Source organism: Mugil cephalus, chromosome 1 (assembly GCF_022458985.1).
Source record: "Mugil cephalus isolate CIBA_MC_2020 chromosome 1, CIBA_Mcephalus_1.1, whole genome shotgun sequence".
Taxonomy (NCBI): Eukaryota; Metazoa; Chordata; class Actinopteri; order Mugiliformes; family Mugilidae; genus Mugil; species Mugil cephalus.
In genome coordinates this window covers 28,309,463-28,331,962 of record NC_061770.1, presented here as the reverse complement: position 1 = coordinate 28,331,962, position 22,500 = coordinate 28,309,463, and the positions used below count along the sequence as shown (strand labels likewise).

Sequence of the window (22,500 nt, the reverse complement as noted above, 5' to 3'; positions counted from 1 at the left end):
CAGAATGTAAATGGTTCAACTCACTGTTTCAATCACACCTTAGATCTTGTACTAACTTATGGCCTAGAAACTGAAGGTCTAACCGTATATTCTCACAACCCTCTATTGTCCCATCATTCTCTTTAACATTTGAATTTACTATAAGTAATTACACAGAAATTGGAAAGACATTTCGTTATGGTCGACACTTATCTGATGATGCTGTAACTAGATATAAGGAATTAATACCTTCAGTATTTACCTCAGTGCCTTATGTTAGTGATGTGGATGTGAGCAACCACAATCTGACTCCATCACAAATAGATTATTTTGTTGACAGCACGACAGCATCACTTAGTACAACTCTAAATCTAGTTGCTCCTCTTAAAAGAAGGTGGTAAATGGAAGGAGGGCAGCTCCATGGTATAATTCACAGTGGAACAGTTCAAAGCTGGAAAGAATTTGTCATTCCACTAGTTCTGAAGAAGCTCACATAGCCTGGAAAGATAGTTTAACAACTTATAAAAAAAACTCTCCGTAAGATTAGAACAGCTATTATTCTTCATTAATAGAAGAAAACAAGAACAACCCAGATTTCTTTTCAGCTGTAGCCAGGCTGACAAAGAGTCACAGCTCTGTTGAGCATCTTATTCCTTCAGACCTCAGCAGTAATGACTTCATGAGCTTCTTCACTGATAAAATTGTTGCATTAGAGATAAAATTCATAGCATCCTTCCATCTGTCAAAGATGTGAGTACAGTGGCATTAGAAACCTCTGTAGGACCGAGTCAGTATTTGGATTCTTTCTCTCTAATTGATCTTCCTGAACTCACTTCAGTTATTACAGCATCTAAACCATCAACTTGTCTTCTAGACGCCATCACAACTAAGTTGCTCAAGGAGGTTTATCCATTAATTAATACCTCCATATTAAATCAGATAAACTTATCTTTATTAACAGGATATGTGCCGCAGTCTTTTAAAACTGCTGTAATTAAACCTTTACTTAAAAAACCCACTTTTGACCCAGATGTTTTAGCAACTATAGGCCAATTTCCAACCTTCCTTTTATCTCTAAAGTTTTGAAAGGGTTGTTATCAATCAGTTGCTTGATCATTTAAACAGGAATGGTTTGTTTGAAGAGTTTCAGTCAGGTTTTAGAGCTCATCATAGCACAGAAACAGCTCTGGTTAAAGTTACCAATGATCTCCTCATGGCTTCAGACGATGAACTTGTCTCTATACTTGTCCTGCTAGATCTCAGTGCTGCATTTGACACTATTGATCACAATATTCTACTACAGAGACTTGAAAGTGTGATCAAGATTACAGGAACTGCACTAGACTGGTTTGAATCATATCTGTCAGACAGATTCCAGTTTGTCCATGTAAACAACAACTCTTCTATATATACCAAAGTAAGCTATGGAGTTCCTCAGGGTTCTGTGCTAGGACCAATATTATTCACATTATACATGCTTCCCTTAGGCAGTATTATTAGAAAGCACGGCATAAACTTCCATTGCTACGCAGATGATACCCAGCTATATTTATCCATGAAACCAGATGAAACTAATCAGCTGGTTAAACTCCAAGCGCCTTAAAGACATAAAGGCCTTGATGACCTGTAATTTTCTACTTTTAAACTCAGACAAAACAGAAGTTATCGTATTTGGCTCTAAACATGTCAGAGATTCATTATCTAATCACCTGCTTTTGTTGGATGGCGTTACCTTGGCCTCCAGTACTACTGTGGAAAACCTTGGTGTTATATTTGACCAGGATATGTCCTTTAATTCTCACATAAAGCAGGTGACCAGGACTGCTTTCTTTCACCTTCGTAATATCATCAACATTAGGAACATCCTTTCTCAGAGTGATGCGGAAAAACTAGTTGATGCATTTGTGTCTTCCAGGCTGGATTATTGTAACTCGTTACTGTCTGGCTCCAAATACTCTTTAAAAAGCCTCCAATTGATTCAAAACGCTGCAGCAAGAGCACTGACAGGAATTAGCAAGAGAGATCATATTACTCCAGTATTAGCTTCTCTTCATTGCTCCTTTAAAACTAGAATTGAATTTAAAATCCTCCTCCTTACATACAAGGCCCTGAAAGGCCGAGCTCCATCATATCTGAAAGACCTCATAGAACCATACTGTCCCAACAGATCACTACCATCTCTAAGTGCAGGTCTGCTTGTGGTTCCTAGAGGTTCTAAAAGTAGAATGGGAGGTAGAACCTTCAGCTATCAGGCTCCTCTCCTATGGAACCAGCTCCCAGTTTGGGTTCTGGAGGCAGACACAGTCTCTACGTTTAAGGTCAGGACTAAGACTTTCCTTTTAGACAAAGCTTATAGTTAGAGCTGGACTTAACCAACCCTTAGTTATGCTGCTATAGGCCGAGGCTGCAGGGGGACGATGCACTGAGGACATGTCCTCTCCTCTCTCTTCTCTGTTACTAGTCATGTAGCGCTGTGCTGCTCCTGTATAGCATGTTAGCTGCATGCTAACCCTCCTCCTCCATCTTCTTGTGGAGTTGTGTGTTTGTGACCTGTGGAGCTCCATAAACTACATCTGTCCCAGTCTTCATGTCCTCCTCCAGGTGTCCACTCCTACCTAGATGAACTATTCACCAACCTGCCCATGATTCCTCTCACATCCTCAAACTGCCTCATAGATCATCAACAGGTTCAGATGGTTCCTCCATATCAGCTGGTTCTGCTCCAGGTTTTTCCGTCCTGCTCTGGAGGTTTCAGACCAGTGTTTCTAAAGGATCATGAGCCCATTTGTGTTGTTTTTGACGCTATAGAAATAAAATTGAATTGAACAGTGTGTTGTAGTGTGTGTGTGTGTGTGTGTGTGTGTGAGTGTGTCAGGCCGTTGCCGGGGCGACAGCAGTAAGAATGTGTGACCTCACGGCCCGGGGGGGTATTAAAGCGCCGTCCGGCGTCGTCCCGTAGAACTGACCCGTCCTGACGTGAGACAGGACAGAGACAAACTCTGATCATCACTTCCTTTCTCTGGAAACAAATCAACCCATCGACGAGCGGCCGAGTCTCTCGGAGTTCATCTGAGGAACATTTGATCCTGGTTCAGTAAGTCCAGATCTTCACATGATCCGATCTGTAACGTCCATCGGACGTGAACAGAAACTGTATTTAAACTGTATTTTTAGGGACAATACGTACACACATCGAGCTTCTTTGTCCCTGGCCAACTTTTTCAATAACACAATTACAGCAGTTCAGTAATAAAACTATTTACAAAGATTAAAGAAATAACTGCTGCTTGAATCAAAGTTTGACTTTCTCACTAAATGTCTTCAGCTCTGTGTTGGATCTATTTTCTGGTGGTAAAGACTCCAGAGTTTGTTTGAAACCTTGTGGTTTACAAGATTTGCTGCTGATTTACTGATCTCTTTTCTGTTTCTAATGTTTCTTTCTCTTTTAGAAAAGTGTCAATCGATTTACTCTGGGTTTAGAAAAAAAAGTGTTTTGCTAAAAACATGATTTGTACAATAATTAGAATAATTAGATTATTATGAATTAAAGTTCAATTAAAATAATTAAAAGCACATCTGGCTTTTGGACAAAATGAATCAATCAGTCAAAATAACTGAACAATCCATAACTTCTGTCTTCATCATGTTTGTGAACTGTCTTTGTCGTTTACAGTGGTGGAAAAACGCTTTGGTACGCCCTCAAAATGTTACACAATCTCAAATATGATCATCAAAAATTTGTGGGAAAATCTTCTTTGTGTTTCAAAGGTGTGGCTGCATTAGAGACGAACAAATAGAAATTATATTTATTTTGTTTATTGTTTACAAGAAAAAATAACAAAACTAAATTCTAGCCCAATTCAATGTGTCAGTTCTCAAAGTGAACAAATAGCAGAGAATGTGTTCAAAGCTGAACAGGAACTAAATGCAGCATCAGATGATCAGATTAATATTTATTAGCAGCAGTAGAGCTCTGATCCTGGCTCCATGTTCCCACCAGCCTTTCACACTGATCAGATAATCTGCTCCCGTTCTTCTTCAGTTACTACTTTTAATTCTTCTAAATTCATTGATTTGCTCTTTGAAACAGACCTTTTGATAATCCACCACAGATTTACAATGGGCTCATTCAGGGGCCACTCTAAAACCTGGATCCTGTGCTCCTGCAGCCAGGTTCTACTGGTCCTGGATCCTGGTCCTGGATCCTGTGCTCCTGCAGCCAGGTTCTACTGGTCCTGGATCCTGGTCCTGGATCCTGTGCTCCTGCAGCCAGGTTCTACTGATGCTGTGCTCCTGCAGCCAGGTTCTACTGGTCCTGGATCAGGTTCTGCTGGTCCTGGATCCTGGATCAGGTTCTACTGGTCCTGGACCCTGTGCTCCTGCAGCCTGGTTCTACTGATCCTGGATCCTGTGCTCCTGCAGCCTGGTTCTACAGGTCCTGGATCCTGGATCAGGTTCTACTGATCCTGGATCCTGGATCAGGTTCTGCTGGTCCTGGATCCTGGATCAGGTTCTACTGGTCCTGGATGTGAGTCAAGGGGCTTTATCTGGTAGAAACATCCAGTTTGGACCTGGACACAACAGAGCACGTGCAGAAGGAACCATGTGGGTTTGGAGAACGAGCTGAATGTGTGATGACAGACAGTGAGATGAGCAACACCAGCAGCATCATGCATCAAAGCCTGATGCTGCCTCCACCATGTCTGACAGTAGCTGCTGTCCATGCTGGAGATGATGCTTGGCCTGGCCTTCTGCGTAGCAGAACATTAGCAGGAGGAAGATAAAGCTGGAAACTGGACTCATCTGACCACAGAACCTTCTTCCAGGTCCTGAATGTCCAGTCCTTGTGTTCTTGGGTCTAAGCTCTGTCTCTCATTGATCAGGGGCTTCTTCACAGCCTTGTAGGACCTTAAGCCATGATCTAAACGTCCACCACGTACAGGGAGGCTGGAACACTGGACACCAGTTTGGTTTGACCACTGCTGCTGGAGCTCCTGTGATGTCATTGGCTGGTTTCCCTGCACATGTGGATCAGGATGAGGTCATTGGTTGGACGTCCAGATGTTGGTTCGTCTGTATTTCTGCAGAGTGGATCCAGCTGATGAAGGATGAATCTGTACTTCCTGGTGATCTGGAGGCAGCTGGTCCTTCCTGGCTGAGAACCTGGATCTTCTTTAGGTTCCTTGTTTTAGACGTTTTAGTCTCTGAGGAACATGTTCTGGTTTTATAAAGACACGAAGCAACAGAACAATGTGTCTCTGATAAAAAAGCACGGCCTCCATTAGTGGATCACTGGAACCAAAACGACCAAAACTCAACATTTCTGCTGGATTTCTATGGAACCAGTCAGTTTAAAGTTTTAATGACTGTTTTAGGATTGTTTAGTATTTAGTCTGTGACTGAACTAAAAGAACCTGCACCTGAAAACCTGAGAGAGATTCTTCATATTTCACAAATGCATCAGGTGTCCAAAAGTTATTTCCACCACTCTGTCGACTGTCTTCATCGTGTCGACTGTCTTCATCGTGTCGACTGTCTTCATCGTGTCGACTGTCTTCATCGTGTGTCGACTGTCTTCATCTTCATCGTGTGACAAGCAGGTGGAGGTGTAGTGCAGCCAATCAGAGTAAAGCATCTGTTGCCATAGTAACAGCAGTTTGAATTAAACCTTTTTTCCTTCCAAACAAAGATGGCTGCCACTTCGTCTTCCTCCTCTCTCCTTCCTCTCCTCCTTCTCTCCATCATCGTTGCCGTGGAGACGAGACCTTCACCCCAGAAGCACGACAAACAGGTGTCCATCACGTTTCAATACGTGTTCATGTGTTCATCGTATGTTCATGTGTCCATCATGTTTTCATCATGTCTTCACCTTTTTTCAGGTCTTGCACTCTCTGTTCGGCTCTCGCCTCTCCTCTCTCATCTTGGCCCCGCCCATGCGCGATGACATCACCGAGGGCTCTGCAAGTCGCCCCGCCCCCGCCCCGGGACGCCCCGCCCCCTTGCCCCAGTTCTTCCTGGACTTCCTGCGGCGCCAGGCCAAGATGAGGAGGCGGAGCCGCACGTCGATGGTGGGAGGGAGAGGATGCTTCGGGATGAAGATGGACCGCATCGGTTCCATCAGCGGCCTGGGTTGTTAGGGGGCGTCGCCATGGCAACCTATGGGAGTGACCTTTGACCTCCAGGATCTTTATGCTGGAACTTTACTAATAAATCTAGGAGTCCGGTAGACAGTCCTACTAATGACCGCTGACCTCTGACCCCTGGCTACTGTTCAGCCAGCAGAGTGTGTGTGTGTGTGAGTGTGTGTGTGAGTGTGTGTGTGTGAGTGTGTGTGTGTGTGCGTGTGTGTGTGTGAGTGTGTGTGTGTGGTGTGTGTGAGTGTGTGTGTGTGAGTGTGTGTGAGTGTGTGTGTGTGAGTGTGTGTGTGTGTGTGTGTGTGTGTGTGTGTGTGTGTGTGTGTGTCGACTTCAGGCTGTTTCGCTCTCAGGCTGAAATAAACTCAGAGAAACGTCCCTGGGCTCCGGCTGCGTCTCTTATATCATGCAGACAGACCCTGGTTCCCAACCTCTGGTTCAGGCCCCACAAAGGTCACAGGGTCACATGAATACATCTCTATGGCTTCCTTTATATAGGCCGCTCCCTGGCTATTTCATTAGGTACACTGGTGAACGTGTGTGAAGATTCTGGTGTTCTGTTTCTACACCAAGAAAACATCATTTCAGTTGGAATAATGTACCTAATAAAGTGACTGTTTATGAAGCTGTGCAGTTAATATTAAAAGACCTGAGGCCTGTATCAGGAAGTAGCTCAACTTATCCGGTTTTACTCCAACTCATCCAGCTGAACTGATCCAGAACAGTGAGGATCTGGATCAGTGGCATCATGACGCTGGTTATCAGCTCAGTGACTGAACCAGGTTTGTGTTGTTGTGGGTTCTAAGGCAGCAGAACCATCACAACCATGAGGCTGATCCACAAAGACTGATTCTCCTCAGATATGAAGGAGAAAAGTCAAACACCGTGTCCTTTCATTGAAGACCTGATTGAGATCGGAGCCCAAACCACTAGAAGAGCGTTACGGCCTGAACGCATCTTATAGATAATCACACAAAGAAGAGGATGTTTTAGCTCAAACTCAGCTCAGAATCAGGATCATTTCATTCAGGACAACAACCTGATGTATTGATGTGATGTCACAGCTTTACTGTCGCCCAGGTAACATGATAGAAGGATGTTTTATCTTTTTACTCCAGAGGGGTCACATCTGATTCATCTCTGCAGCTTCATGGCTTCATTAAATCTGAACTAACTGATCCACTGATGTGTAGTTTACACATGTGTTTAATCTGCAGTGCTTTGTCTTATGGCGTCTCTCTGATGTAGCCGCGGTGTTTGACCTTTCGCTGAGATTTACTTTTTCTTTTTCATATACACATTAAGGCCAAATGATTCTAATCTATGAACAGTTTAATATTTATTAAGTTACCATGGCAACACAAGCGAGAAACATACACTAACAGATGATCAAAACACACTGATGCTGTTATGATTGTGCTGAGACAAGGGTCGTGTTCTGTGGAGAACCTGTAACCTGCCCGGAGGCCGGACAGGTTTTATACGAGAACCGAAGGAGACACTGTGGATTCGGAGACACTGTGGATTCGGGGACACTGTGGATTCGGGGACACCGCTCACGGAGACAGCGGAAGTCAGGATCCCGCCCAAACCGGACGTGCTCTGACGTCACGTGAAAAGGGTCAATTAAATAAATCGAGATGTCGAGAAAACAGAGCTTTGTTTTCTCAAGATAACAATATCAATAATTTAGGGCTTAGTGCTTCCGCCCAAACCCGTTTTAAAAACCAGGCTGTAAACATGTTTAATGTCGCTGTAAAGTTGAGCTAGTTTCAACATGGAGGTCTATGGGGTCTGTGGGGACTAGCGCCCTCTAGCGGCTCAAGCTGGTTCCAGCTGGATCCCTTCACCTCCGCCACTGACGTGGTTCTTCCTCAGCATCTTCCTCGCTGCTACCGGACAGAAGGTTGTAGGAGTCTCTTTTGTTGTTGTTCTCTTTGGCCCGACTTTGCCGACTAGACGACCCGCGTGTTTAACGAAGACTTTATTAAAACAAATCGATTAAAATCGAAAAGTCCAGTGTCACGTGATGAGGGCAGCCGCTTCACGGTTAGCTTCGCTCAGCTAGCAGCCAGCTAACCGTAGGACCACGGAGACAACCCCGGCTAGGACTCTCCTCCTGCGGGACGTTTTCTCCTCCACCGCCTCCTCCTCCAGCCTCCTTCTCCTCCTCCTTCTCCTCCACCTCCCGGTCCGGAGCGGTTGTCAAACCCGAAACATGTCGGCGGTGCAGCGGATGAAAGTGGCGAACGAGAGGCACAGCAAGACGATCACACAGCGGGGACACGTCCAGAAAACATCGGTACCGACCTCCAGGCTAACAGCTAACGGCTAACTAACCACCAGGCTAGGGGCTAACTAACCATCAGACTAGAAGCAAAGCATCAGACTAGTGGCTTAGTGGCCACCAGGCTAACCGCTAACCTCCAGGCTAAAGGCTAACCAACAGGCTAAAGGCTAACCACCAGGCTAGAAGCTAACGAGCCACCAGGCTAGAAGCTAACGAGCCACCCGGCTAGAATCTAACTAACCATCAGACTAGTGGCTTACTGGCCACCGGGCTAACCGCTAACCTCCAGGCTAAAGGCTAACCACCAGGCTAGAAGCTAACGAGCCACCCGTCTAACTGTATTTTCTGTCTAATGTGCTGTGTTTTTCCGGGTTCCTTCTGTCTCTTTAATTCAGGTTGATGTTCTAGCCCAGGAAGCTAGCAGCTAGCGTTAGCTTTAGCGTCTGTGAAGGTTCTCAGTCCTGCAGGTCACAGTTTATGTCCAAAAGGTATTTAAAAAATACATCTGGACTCAGAGTTCAGAGAAGACGTTTCATTTAAGCATCTTCTCCAGTTCTAAGAGACTGGAGGAAGTTTAAAGAGGTTTAAATAGAAACTCTGAGGGTAAAACCACCAAGAACTGGTGGGTGTGTCTCCCCGTCCTTTCTGGGACATCTTGTTGAGCCTTACGTCCCTTTTCCACCAGGACTGGTTCAGAGCCTGAGCCTGATTTAGCACTGGCTCTTAGTTTTTTCACCACCTCAGCACTGGTTCCAAACTGGTTCCAGGGAACTTGGAGTTGGGCTAAACCGGGGCTAAACCGGGGCTAGATAAGAACCTGGACGGGGCTCCAGGTTAAATGTGTTCGGAGGTAAATTTAGGACCTGGCGAGGCATCGGTCTGTTATTAACTGATGAGTCTTAGATCTGAACTAATCTGCCTCCACGTCTCTGCTGCAGCGACCAGTCAACGAGGAGAAGTCTCCAGTGGGTCCGTGGCTCCTCGCCCTCTTCGTCTTCGTCGTTTGTGGATCAGGTGAGTTTCAGCTGATCATTTGGTCTCATCAGCTGATCATTAGGTCTCATCAGCTGATCATTAGGTCACATCCGCTGATCGCTGCGTCACATCAGCTGATCATTAGGTCACATCAGCTGATCATTAGGTCACATCAGCTGATCATTAGGTCACATCAGCTGATCATTAGGTCACATCAGCTGATCATTAGGTCACATCCGCTGATCATTAGGTCACATCCGCTGATCATTAGGTCACATCAGCTGATCATTAGGTCACATCAGCTGATCGCTGTGTCACATCCGCTGATCATTAGGTCTCATCAGCTGATCATTAGGTCACATCAGCTGATCATTAGGTCTCATCAGCTGTTCCGTGTGCTTCATATTGAACTGATTGTTTATGAAATAATAATAATTAATAATGAATGTGTTGCAGCCATCTTCCAGATCATCCAGAGCATCAGACAAGGCATGTGATGACCTCTGACCCTGGAACCAAGCCTGGCACATGGAGACTCCGCCCACCACACACACATGCACACACTCACATTAACACACCCTCACACACACACCCCTGTAAACCCTGCTGTGTTTCTCGCGTTCCCTCTGTTGATGACATTACTATGGATCAGTCTTAAACTCAGAGTCAATGTGTTTATGGGGACAAGTCGAGGGATGGGGGGGCTCAGTGTTGTTATTGTCACAGGGAGGTTAGGCTCAGGGGTCAGGGGTCAGGGTTAGAGGTCAGAGGTCAGGGGTCAGGGTTAGGGTCAGGGGTCAGGGGTCAGGAGTTAGGGTTAGGGTCAGGGGTTAGGGGTCAGGGTTAGAGGTCAGAGGTAGGGTCAGGGGTTAGAGGTTAGGGTCAGAGGTCAGGGGTCAGGGTTAGAGGTCAGGGTCAGGGTTAGGGTTAGAGTTAGGGGTTAGGGTCAGGGGTCAGGGTTAGGGTTAGGGACAGGGTTAGGGGTAGGGTCAGGGTTAGAGGTTAGGAGTTAGGTCCATGCCTAAATGCTTCATCTCTGCTGCAACTCTGTTGATGTGAACGACTGTTTTATATAAAATAAACCTCCGATATTTTCTCAGCGCGTCTCTGTTACTGAGTCACTGTTTGATGGACATGGACAGAGGGAAAGGAACCGTCCTCCTCCTGGAGAAGAACCTGGAGAACCACACGGTTCTCTACATCTTCAGAAGGAAGGAATGACCAGGAAATAAATCCGCTTCATCGTTTAAATGACATTTATTTGATCTGATAGTGTACTGTGTGTGTAGGTTGTCTATGTACACATACCTGTGTGTGTCCCATGGGTTCCTGTTCCACCATGACTGAGAACCAGAGCACAAAGCAGGGTCCATAAAGACCTGGATGAGGAAGAAGGGGACTGGGCTGAGTCCTGATGGACTGTGGACTGTGAGCCGGACCTTCTCCTCCAGCGTCACAGAAGAGTTGAGCTGTTAGAGGCTGGAGACGTTAGTTAAACCCGTAGAGACTAAGAAGATCAGACCAACAACATCATGGAAATGAAGTTAAATGAAAAAGCTCCTTTTGAATCAGTTTGTGTTGAAATATATATGTTCATTGGTTATGTCTGATCATAACATGTCCACCCCCATTAAACATCTACAGGGCTACACAACATTTACAGCTTCAAAAGAAAGGACACGTCAGGAGTTTATTCGGCTCAAAGTTCATCTGCAGAATGAGGCAAAGGCCCAGAGACCAGGAAGTAGATGCAGGACGTCTTTGTTTAAGCCTGAACAGCTGGAACAGCTTCATAGCATCCGGGGCAAGTCCCAGACCTGGTCCCAGACCTGGTCCCAGACCTGGTCCCAGACCTGGTCCGAGACCTGGTCCTAGACGTGGTCCAAGACCTGGTCCTAGACCTGGTCCGAGACCTGGTCCTAGACGTGGTCCAAGACCTGGTCCGAGACCTGGTCCGAGACCTGGTCCCAGACCTGGTCCCAGACCTGGTCCGAGACTGGAGGCCTACAGGTGTGTGTGTGTGTGTGTGTGTGTGTGTGTATACACATATCATAGTTCAGCATGTTCTCAGAATTGACATATTATACTATATTATATTATATTATATTATATTACATTACATTATATTATATTATATTACATTATATTATATTATATATTACATTGCATCACATTATATTATATTATATTATATTATATTATATTATATTATATTATATTATATATTATATTACATTATATTATATTATATTATATTACATTATATTATATATTACATTATATTATGTTATATTATATTATATATTACATTATATTATATTATATTATATTATATTATATTATATTATATTACCCCCCCCCCCTCCCCCCGCCCTCTCCCGGCGTTGCTGCGCGGTGACGTCATAGGAGGAGAAGATGGCGGCCGTGCTGAAGGCGGAAGGTAAAGACTCTGTAACGGTCTGTTTTACCTCTCTACGCGTCGGTTCCAGCCGCTTTATTTCACATTAAATGTCATTAAATGTCCCGAGCTGGGCAGCAGCTGTCGGGCCGGGGACAGGTGGCTGTGACCCGGACACAGAGCCCGGCTCCTCGGCTCCGGGACCGTGTAATCACCGCCAGCCTCGGCGGCTCCACAACCAAACAGTCGAGTTAGATTTATTTATTTATTTGTTCACCGGGGAACATTCATGTCACTCCGCGTGTCTGTGTGGGCTCATGCTGTTGAATGATTTGCTGGTTAATGTCTGTGGCTGTTAAATAATTTACTATTTCATTAACGGACTGGCCGGCAGCAGCTCACCGGCATCAGCCCGGGACGGAGCTCCGAGAGGCCGCCGTAGAATTCAGGCGAGTCCGTGGTCTGAGCGCGGCCTCCGGGCAGCGAGCGAGCAGGTGGATGGACACAGGATGTTCAAAGCTCCAAGGCTTCATTTCTGTTAAATATCCATATAAGCTACACGACTCATTCCTGAAGGAGGTAATTAGCGTTGATTGGTGGTGATTTGTTGTGGTGATCTGAGCTCAGGGGTTTGTTTTCAGAGTCACAATTTATTGTCTTTCACAATTAAAAGCGTCACCTTTAAAGCGCAGATCACAGCAGAAGACACCGCACATCATTCAACAGGTACTGGTCCCGAGGATGCGCTCGGGATATGGGAAGAAACCCCGCATAGAGACCCACTACCGAGATAACACGCATTACATAAATGTATATTTCAACTCTTATGTAACATTCAAAAACACTCATGTAGAGTGGGTGCAGATTCAGCCGTTGCTAGGCAACAGTGATCCATTGAAGGAGCGTGTGTGTGTGTGTGTGTGTGTGTGTGTGTGTGTGTGTGTGTGTGTGTGTGTGTTTTGCTTCCTACTGATCTGTGTGTGTGTGTGTGTGTGTGTTTTGCTTCCTTCTGATCTGTGTGTGTGTGTGTGTGTGTGTGTGTGTGTGTGTGTGTGTGTGTGTGTGTTTTGCTTCCTTCTGATCTGTGTGTGTGTGTGTGTGTGTGTGTGTGTGTGTGTGTGTGTGTGCAGTGGGGCAGCCTTGTGGAGTGTGAGGCTCATCCTCCTCCTGCATGGACCGGTCGTCATGAGCAACAAGGACATGGTTTCCACGGAGACAGGTCAGTGAGTTCCGCCTTGTCTCCAGCTGTGTCGCCGTGGCAACCACATGTTGAACGTCAACAATGCTCCAAAGGGCCTCAGTTACAGTTTGCTGGTGTTGTGACCTGGCGCTGCCACCGTGGTTTAATCTGATTAAACATTTAATCATCGTTTAATCAGCCCTAGTTTTCGTTCACGTGTCTGTGCCTCCGTTGACGTCTGGTGGCCTAAAGAAAACCTGTCATATTTCCACCCTGGATATAATCTGATCTCCACTCCATCTCCAAGTTATCAAATCCACAACTAATAGACTAGAACCAGCTTCTGCTGTCAAGCTGTCAGATCCCTCACACCTTCAACCTCATATTGAGATTTATTTAGATGATTTAGATGCATTCTCAGTCCACCTACACCCAATAGACACATTCACTCTGTAGTTTAATGTTTACTGTTGTAAATGCTTCTGTTGTCCCCTCATTGTACCAGCTCCATTCATTCCCGTGCTGTTCATTCTTTTTATTGCTCCTGAACCAAAGCGCTGGTGAAATGTGTTGAGCTGTTTTTCCTCTGGACACTGACAATAAAAAGTTCTTCTTCTTTGTTGCGAACGAGCATCAGCTGATCCCGTCTCTCTGTGTTTAGACAATAAAGATCAGAGGAAGGTGTTTCTTCCCAACAAGCTGCTGGAGTGTCTCCCTCGCTCCTCCAGTCTTCCTAACGAGCGTCTGAGGTGGAACACTAACGAGGTAGGCATCCAGTCTCAGCTGTTCAGCTTTTAAATCCGCCTCCACGCCTGAGCTCAGTCTGTGATGTAAATCAGCAGCAGCAGCGCCACCATGTGGTCAGTAGAATAATGTATCAGCTGCTGTCTCTGATGGATCTGTACCTACCACTGGACCAGAACCAGGACCACAAGGTTGTTGGTTTAGGGTCGAGATGAGAAGGAAGGAAGGAATCTAAGTAGGGCTGGACGCTGTGACCAAAAATGTATATCACAGTATTTTTTTTCATGCATAATCAGGTAAACTCCAGGGACGTTTAATCATTTTAATAAGCAACCGATGAAATAATGATAATTTATTATTATTAATAATAAAAACCGATGATGTGAGTACCAAATCACAGACATCTACTTCCTGTTCTTCTTGGACTAGTGCACATTTTGGCATATTGGAAGGCGTGGCTAAGACGCTCCTATTTCACCTGGCAACGACAAACACTGTTTTCTGATTGGCTGACTGAAGCAGCGCCGTCTGTCTTCTCCTCATCTGTTCCTAGATGACTGGTCTCTTTAAACGTCCATGTGTGACTTATTTAAACTGATGCGACCAGCTACCGTAATAACTGTAGTCTGCGCCCAACACTTTTTCCCCTCATTCATAAAAAGGCAAAGTCGGCAGACAGGTTGTCCACAACGAAGACTGACCCTAGAAATCAGGGACGTCTGGTCCCCCTAAAAAAACCCGCAGGACCTTTTCTGGAACAAGTTCTTCCGGTTTTTCATGGTCTACACTGAAAATGACCTGAAACAGTGTCTGAACGCTGTGGAATCAAACACACCAGTATGGAGGAATATTAAACATTGATCAGGAAAACAGAAACCCTGGTGTTAGGCAGGAGCCGGTACCACCCAGCCCCAGGAGGAAGGTAGTGGACGAAGGAAGGTGCAGTTAATCTAACTTGGGGAGATAACTACTGGGTTAGTTTCGTGTTTAGTTCTGTTAGCAGCTCCAAGGCAACACTCTTTTACCCCCTCATCATTCCAGACTGTTTAGGACGTAGCCAAAGTAATCGAATGCTGTTCCTAAACATGTTGGAGCTCATTTATTGTCCTGGTCTCTTTTTGAAAGCCAAGACTCTGAAGAGGTTTAGTTCTGGAGGAATCAAAGTTGGTGCACAGTTAACAACTTGTTGGGTTCACTTGAATAAACGTGTTGGTTGAATCCTATAATGACTTTTATCAACGCAACCAGAAGAAAAGGACACATTGCATCATGCAGCGTTTACTCCAACACAGCTGGTGTCCAGAGCTCTGGTTGGTTCAGTAAGATGCTGCCGTCCCATAAACCACCCAGAGGAATGATAGAGGGCTAAGGGTTCATCACTAATGAACAGGCATTTCTACCTGTGAGTAGGTGGTAGGTAGGACTACCAAAGGAATCAGGTCACATGGATCTCAGACCACCTCCACATGTGGACTGGTACCAGGTCAGTGTTCACACCTGGACTTTAAATGTGGCTTGTCTCTCTGGTTCTGCAGGAGATCGCCTCCTACCTGATATCCTTTGACAGACATGACGAGTGGCTCTCCTGCACCCTGAAAACCAGGTAGGCCTTCCAGACACAGCTGAGGGCATCGCACAATCGCACGCCTCTGCTGTTTGATGTCATTGGATTTGTTGTGTTTTGTTGTGTCTCAGGCCAAAGAATGGCAGCATCATCCTGTACAACAGAAAGAAGGTGAAGTACAGGAAGGATGGATACTGCTGGAAGAAAAGGAAGGATGGAAAGACAACGAGAGAGGACCACATGAAGCTCAAGGTCCAGGGCATGGAGGTCAGCAGCTCCCCCTGCAGGACACAGCCTGTAACATCAAATTCAAGCTAAACATCTGTAGACTACTACTGCAATATGTACCAAAATTATTATTCAAACCTAAGCACAGGGGATCGTCAGTACTGCATCAAAGTCAGGGCTGAAACTACTGCATCAGCTCAGGGCTGACTCTGATCTACTGCATCAAGAGCTCAGGCTGATTATGATTCTAACTGCATAAGCCAGGGCGACTCGATTCATACCTGCAGTCAAAGCTCAGGGCTGACTCTGATCTACCTGCAGTCAGAGCTCAGGGCTGACTCTGATCTACCTGCAGTCAGAGCTCAGGGCTGACTCCGGTCAGTTGATGATGATGTATCCATGGTAACGGTATTCTGTGTTTTCAGTGCCTGTACGGTTGCTACGTCCATTCCTCCATCGTACCAACATTCCACAGACGATGCTACTGGCTGCTGCAGGTCTCACACACACACACATGCATCACACACACACATGCATCAACACGACACACGACCCACACTTGCATGACAGCGAGTTATCTCGGTCATTCTTGTACAGACCGACTTGCTGGTCCATTACTGAACGTGCCGTCCCTGGAGGATTCTGGGAAATGCAGTCCGCTGCTGTGTGCGGTGGCCGACCGCCATGACAGCGTGAGGTGGAGCCGAGACGACCTGCTGAGCCAGCTGAAGCCCATGTGTACGAGTCACCACACGTGTCGGTCACAGTGATTGTTGCTAACGTGTAGCTGGTTGCTGTGCTATGGTCTTCCTCACCACACACAAGTGTCGATCACACAAAGGCGTTCACACATCTGACTCCAAGAACCAACCTCACCGCACACACACTGCCTGAGCACCGCCCAGGTTACCCGTCTTTGACCTCTCTCTAACGAGAGACCCCTGAGACATTGACCTGCTGAGATCCTGACACCTGAGACCTCGACTGCCCCTCTGACCTCCCCTGAGATTTTGGACCTTCTGGCCGAACCCTCTCGACCCCTCTCTGCCCCTGACCCTCTCTGACCGACCCTCCTGGGACCGACCTGCCATGACAGCGTGAGTGTCTGACCCGACGACGATCTCTTGACCAGCTGAAGCCCTGATGTACGACGTCCACCTGACCACTGTCGGTCTGACATGATCCAAGTTGTTGCTGAACAGTTCTGACGTTTGATTCAGCATGTTCTGAATGTGTCATGTCCCTCAGTCTCCACCCAGCATCAAGTGTTCGCGGTCTCTGGTGACTTCAGCCCCATCTTGACTGGTCTCGACCATCCTGACCGACCTCTCAGAGAACCACGACCTTCTGACCCCGACACTCCGACCTACCTCTGACCTCTTGTAGCTCACCGCCCAGGTCTTGACCCCGACCCCTCTCTGACCCCTGACCTCTCTCTGATCTCTGACCCCGACCCCTCTCTGACCCCCGACCCCTCCCTGACCCCCGACCCCTCTCTGACCCCTGACCTCTCTCTGACCCCCGACCTCTCCCTGACCCCCGACACCTCTCTGACCCCCGACCCCTCTCTGACCCCTGACCCCTCTCTGACCCCCGACCTCTCCCTGACCCCCGACATCTCTCTGACCCCCGACCTCTCTCTGACCCCCGACCCCTCTCTGACCCCCGACCCCTCTCTGACCCCTGACCCCTCTCTGACCCCCGACCCCTCTCTGACCCCCGACCTCTCCCTGACCCCCGACATCTCTCTGACCCCTCATGTCTCTCTGACCCCTGACCTCTCCCTGACCCCTGACCTCTCCCTGACCCCTGACCCCTCTCTGACCCCCGACCCCTCTCTGACCCCTGACGTCTCTCTGACCCCAGACGTCTCTCTGACCCCAGACGTCTCCCTGACCCCTGACCTCTCTCTGACCCCAGACGTCTCCCTGACCCCTGACCTCTCTCTGACCCCTGACGTCTCTCTGACCCCTGACCCCTCTCTGACCCCTGACGTCTCCCTGACCCCTGACGTCTCTCTGACCCCTGACCTCTCTCTGACCCCTCATGTCTCTCTGACCCCCGACCCCTCTCTGACCCCTGACCTCCTCTCTGACCCCTGACCTCTCTCTGACCTCTCTCTGACCCCTCTCTGACCCCTGACGTCTCTCTGACCCCTGACCTCTCTCTGACCCCAGACGTCTCTCTGACCCCTGACGTCTCTCTGACCCCTGACCCCTCTCTGACCCCTGACGTCTCTCTGACCCCTGACGTCTCTCTGACCCCTGACGTCTCTCTGACCCCTGACCTCTCTCTGACCCCTCATGTCTCTCTGACCCCCGACCCCTCTCTGACCCCTGACCTCTCTCTGACCCCTGACCTCTCTCTGACCCCTCTCTGACCCCAGACGTCTCTCTGACCCCTGACATCTCTCTGACCCCTGACCTCTCCCTGACCCCGACGATCTCTCTGACCCCGACGCCTCTGCCCTGACCCCTCTCTGACCCCTGACGTCTCTCTGACCCCTGACCTCTCTCTGACCCCTGACTCTCTCTGACCCCCGACCCCTCTCTGACCCCCGACCTTCTCTGACCCCTGACCTCTCTCTGACCCTCCTGACCTCTCTCTGACCCCTGACGTCTCTCTGACCCCCGACCCCTCTCTGACCCCGACTCTCCCTGACCCCCTGACATCTCTCTGACCCCTGATGTCTCTCTGACCCCTGACCCCTCCCTGACCCCTGACCTCTCCCTGACCCCTGACCTCCTACACCCTGACCCTCTCTGACCCCTCATCTCTCTGACCCCCTGACGCTCTCTGACCCCTGACGTCTCTCTGACCCCTGACGTCTCCCCGACCTCTCTGACCTCTCCTGACCCCGACGTCTCTCCCTGACCCCTGACCTCTCTCTGACCCCTGACGTCTCTCTGACCCCTGACCCCTCTCTGACCCCTGACGTCTCCCTGACCCCTGACGTCTCTCTGACCCCTGACCTCTCTCTGACCCCTCATGTCTCTCTGACCCCCGACCCCTCTCTGACCCCTGACCTCTCTCTGACCCCTGACCTCTCTCTGACCTCTCTCTGACCCCTCTCTGACCCCTGACGTCTCTCTGACCCCTGACCTCTCTCTGACCCCCGACGTCTCTCTGACCCCTGACGTCTCTCTGACCCTGACCTCTCTCTGACCTCTCTCTGACCTCTCTCTGACCCCTGACGTCTCTCTGACCCCTGACCTCTCTCTGACCTCTCTCTGACCCCTGACGTCTCTCTGACCCCTGACCTCTCTCTGACCTCTCTCTGACCTCTCTCTGACCCCTGACGTCTCTCTGACCCCTGACCTCTCTCTGACCTCTCTCTGACCCCTGACCTCTCTGACCTCCTGTGTGTCTGCAGTGTCGTCAGGAGTGAACATTCCCCACCGCTGTAACAGCACCAAGCATCGCATCATCTCCCCCAAGCTGCCCCCCTCCTCCTGCAGGCCCTCCCCCTCCCCACTCCCTCCAGACCTGGGGGAGACCAGGAGGGGAGGAGGGGGAGGAGAAGCCAAACTGCCTCACCTCCAGACTCAGAGCCCTGTGGCGTCTCCCTGCCCCTCCTCCATGTAAGTTACTTAGAATTTAGTCTGGTCCTGGTCCTGGTCCTGGTCCTGGTCCTAGTCCTAGTCCTGGCCCTGGTCCCGGTCCCGGCCCCGGCCCCGGTCCCGGTCCCGGCCCCGGCCCCGGCCCCGGCCCCGGCCCCGGCCCCGGTCCCGGTCCCGGTCCCGGTCCTGGTTCTGGTCCCGGTCCCGGTCCCGGTCCCGGTCCCGGTCCCGGTCCTGGCCCTGGCCCTGGCCCTGGTCCTGACTGTTCTGTTTGTTCTCCCCAGCTCTGCCTCGCCCCCCCCACAACCTCACAGAGCCACCATCACCATGGGTAACCATGGCAACGGTTTCTACGGCGACCGCAGCCTGACGACCGTCGCCCTGCCCCAGAACGCAGTCATCGTCATGGCAACGGCTGCCTCCATCACAGGAGCAGCAGGCGGGGGAGGAGCAGGGGGAGGAGGCGGCGACGTGGCCAGGGCGGGTGAGGAGGCCGGACCCAGGAGTCTGTCTCTCACCCGCTCGGCCCAGTTACTCCTGTCTCCCTCCCTCCAACCTCCCTCCACCACCAAGCCTGCCTCCCCCTCCCCTCCCTGCTCCTCCTCCTCACCTACTCCCCCGTCCCTCCCCCCTCCGCCGGTCAAGGCCACCCTCTCCCTCACCCTCCTGCCCTCCCCCGTCATCGGAGGGCTCCTCCTCACCCCGTCCTCCTCCAACACCTCCGCCTCGCCTCCATCTCACCCCTCCTCCCCCTCTCCCCCGTCCCTCCCCCCAGCTTTTGACCCCGACTCCTTCCTCAACTCCCCCAAACAGGGACAGACGTACGGCGGCCCCCCTCCCTCCTCCTCCTCATCCCCGTCCCCCTGCACCTCCTCCCCCTTCTCTCCCCCTCCCCTCGCTCTCTCCCTCTCTCCCACCTCCACTCCCCCCTCTTCTGTCTCCCCCCCCTCCTCCCTCTCCTCCCTCTCGTCCTCCTCCTCTGAGGCGGACAGGAGAGACTCCTCTTCTCTCCCCGTTTCCTCCCCTCCTTCCTCCTCGCCTCCTTCATCGTCCCTCCCCCCCGCCCTCTCCCTCTCCTTGTCTCCCACGTCCTCGGTGGCCCCGGGCCTCCTCCCCCTGTGCCTGGAGCTGGGAGCTCTGGGGGAGTCTGTGGGGGTGAGGGAGGAGGCGGAGGAGGAGGTGAATGATGATGACGAGGGCAGTGCTCCTCCCTCTAAGCTGGCTCTGCTGCAGGTGAGTCTCTCCTTTTCCCGTCACTACTGAGTTTCTTTAAGTCTCCTCCTGATCCACAACCAATCACATCTCACCAATCAGACGAGCCACGCCTCCTCCAGTCCGTCTCCACGGCAACAGGCTAGCAGCAGCTCTGCTTCCCTGCTCCTGGTCTGCCAGGACTCCCAGGCTCAGGCCCCGCCTCCTCCTGCCGCCGCCGCCGCCGTCACTGCGACAACCGCTCACCTGGCCACACCCTCGGTCCAGGTCAAGGAGGAGGGGAGGCGGGGCTTCGACTTGGAGGACACCTGCATGGACACGCAGCCGGGGGCGGAGCCCGAGGGAGGAGGGGAGGAGCTGGACATCTCTTTTGACAGCCAGTTTCCTGACCTCATCTCTGACCTCATCGGCGAGGAGGCCAATCCCGCGTCGGCTCCACCCGCCGCCGTGACGAGTACGGCCGTGTTCCCGGCGGGGGTCCGCTACATGGTGCCTCCCCAGCCCTCCCCCTCCTCGTCCTTCCTCCCCTTCCCTCACCCGCAGCCTTCATCGTCCTCCTCCCGCCTGGCCTCCATCACTGACTTCTCTCCAGAGTGGTCCTACCCTGAGGTGCTCCTCCTCTCTTCTCACTCTGATGCAGTCTGGTGTGTGTGAGCTCTGGTCCTGACCCGTCTCGTCCTCTGCAGGGGGGGGTGAAGGTGCTGATAACGGGCCCGTGGAGTGAGCCGTCCGGCCGATACTCGTGTGTCTTCGATCAAAGCACCGTCCCAGCGTCACTGATCCAGCCCGGGGTGCTTCGCTGCTACTGCCCCGGTACCCACCCACCCTTAGACCTGGACCTGGACCTGGACCTGGACCGATTAGACCTGGACCTGTACAGATTAGTCCTAGACCTGGACATGTACAGATTAGACCTGGACCTGGACATGTACAGATTAGACCTGGACCTGGACCTGGACAGATTAGACCTGGACCTGGACAGATTAGACCTGGACATGTACAGATTAGACCTAGACCTGGACATGTACAGATTAGACCTGGACCTGGACAGATTAGACCTGGACATGTACAGATTAGACCTGGACATGTACAGATTAGACCTGGACCTGGACAGATTAGACCTGGACCTGTACAGATTAGACCTGGACCTGTAAAGATTAGACCTGGACCTGGACAGATTAGACCTGGACTTTACAGATTAGACTAAAACCTGGACCTGTACAGATTAGACCTGGACCTGGACATGTACAGATTAGACCTGGACCTGTACAGATTAGACCTAGACTTGTACAGATTAGACCTAGACCTGGACATGTACAGATTAGACCTGGACCTGGACAGATTAGACCTGGACATGTACAGATTAGACCTGGACCTGGACAGATTAGACCTGGACATGTACAGATTAGACCTGGACCTGGACAGATTAGACCTGGACATGTACAGATTAGACCTGGACCTGGACAGATTAGACCTGGACCTGGACAGATTAGACCTGGACCTGTACAGATTAGACCTGGACATGTACAGATTAGACCTGGACCTGGACAGATTAGACCTGGACTTTACAGATTAGACTAAAACCTGGACCTGTACAGATTAGACCTGGACCTGGACCTGTACAGATTAGACCTGGACCTGGACACACTTAGACAGACTTAGATTTAGACCTGTATTTAGACTGAGATTGGTATAAACTCAGACTTTAATGGTCCATAAGGGAAATGACTTGGTCCCAGTAGCTTAGTTGCACATACAAGAAACACAATGTACAGAATTAGCCTGTGAACCAATGAGATCCATGAGAGCTGTATAATTATTATGGGATGTCCTCACGCTGTCCCTTCGTCTTCTAGCCCACGAGGCCGGTCTGGTCTCGCTGCAGGTTCTGGAGTCTGGAGGTTCTGTGTCGTCGTCGGTTCTGTTCGAGTACCGAGCGAGGAACGCCAGCTCTCTGCCCAGCTCCCAGCTGGACTGGCTCTCACTGGACGGTCAGTACTCCACACCTACCGGGCCAGAACCAGGACCCAGACCGTCCCTCCTGTCCTCAGGGAGAGGACTCGTCTGGTTCAGGTCTCACTCTGACTGCTTTGTGTCCTCAGATAATCAGTTCAGGATGTCCATCCTGGAGAGGCTGGAGCAGATGGAGCGCAGGATGTCAGAGATGGTTGCCCACGGCGACAACAACCACCACCACCATCACCACCATCGTCATCATCACCAGCTGGCCACGCCC

At 49.9% G+C, this 22,500-nt stretch overlaps 3 protein-coding genes across 3 annotated transcripts in view; all 3 read left to right on the top strand.

Annotated features, from left to right (window-relative positions):
- The window catches only part of LOC125009548, a 321,026-nt gene that overhangs the window by 260,106 nt on the left and 38,420 nt on the right, over window positions 1-22,500 (top strand). The gene's annotated exons all lie outside the window — the stretch shown is intronic.
- Window positions 2,911-6,383, top strand: si:ch73-265d7.2 (C-type natriuretic peptide 2). The gene is made up of 3 exons (XM_047588661.1): window positions 2,911-3,073; window positions 5,669-5,770; window positions 5,859-6,383. The coding sequence occupies exons 2-3, from the start codon at window positions 5,669-5,671 to the stop codon at window positions 6,114-6,116; spliced, it is 360 nt and encodes a 119-aa protein (XP_047444617.1). The 5' UTR covers window positions 2,911-3,073; the 3' UTR covers window positions 6,117-6,383.
- The window catches only part of camta2 (calmodulin binding transcription activator 2), a gene marked incomplete at its 5' end in the record, with an annotated part of 13,652 nt that continues 9,989 nt past the window's right edge, over window positions 18,838-22,500 (top strand). The window contains 6 exons of the mRNA XM_047585755.1: window positions 18,838-19,073; window positions 19,337-20,285; window positions 20,367-20,873; window positions 20,951-21,077; window positions 22,121-22,255; window positions 22,367-22,500. The exon at window positions 22,367-22,500 is cut by the window's right edge and continues 33 nt beyond it. Coding sequence (XP_047441711.1) covers window positions 18,838-19,073; window positions 19,337-20,285; window positions 20,367-20,873; window positions 20,951-21,077; window positions 22,121-22,255; window positions 22,367-22,500 — 2,088 coding nt within the window. The remainder of the gene's footprint in view (window positions 19,074-19,336; window positions 20,286-20,366; window positions 20,874-20,950; window positions 21,078-22,120; window positions 22,256-22,366) is intronic.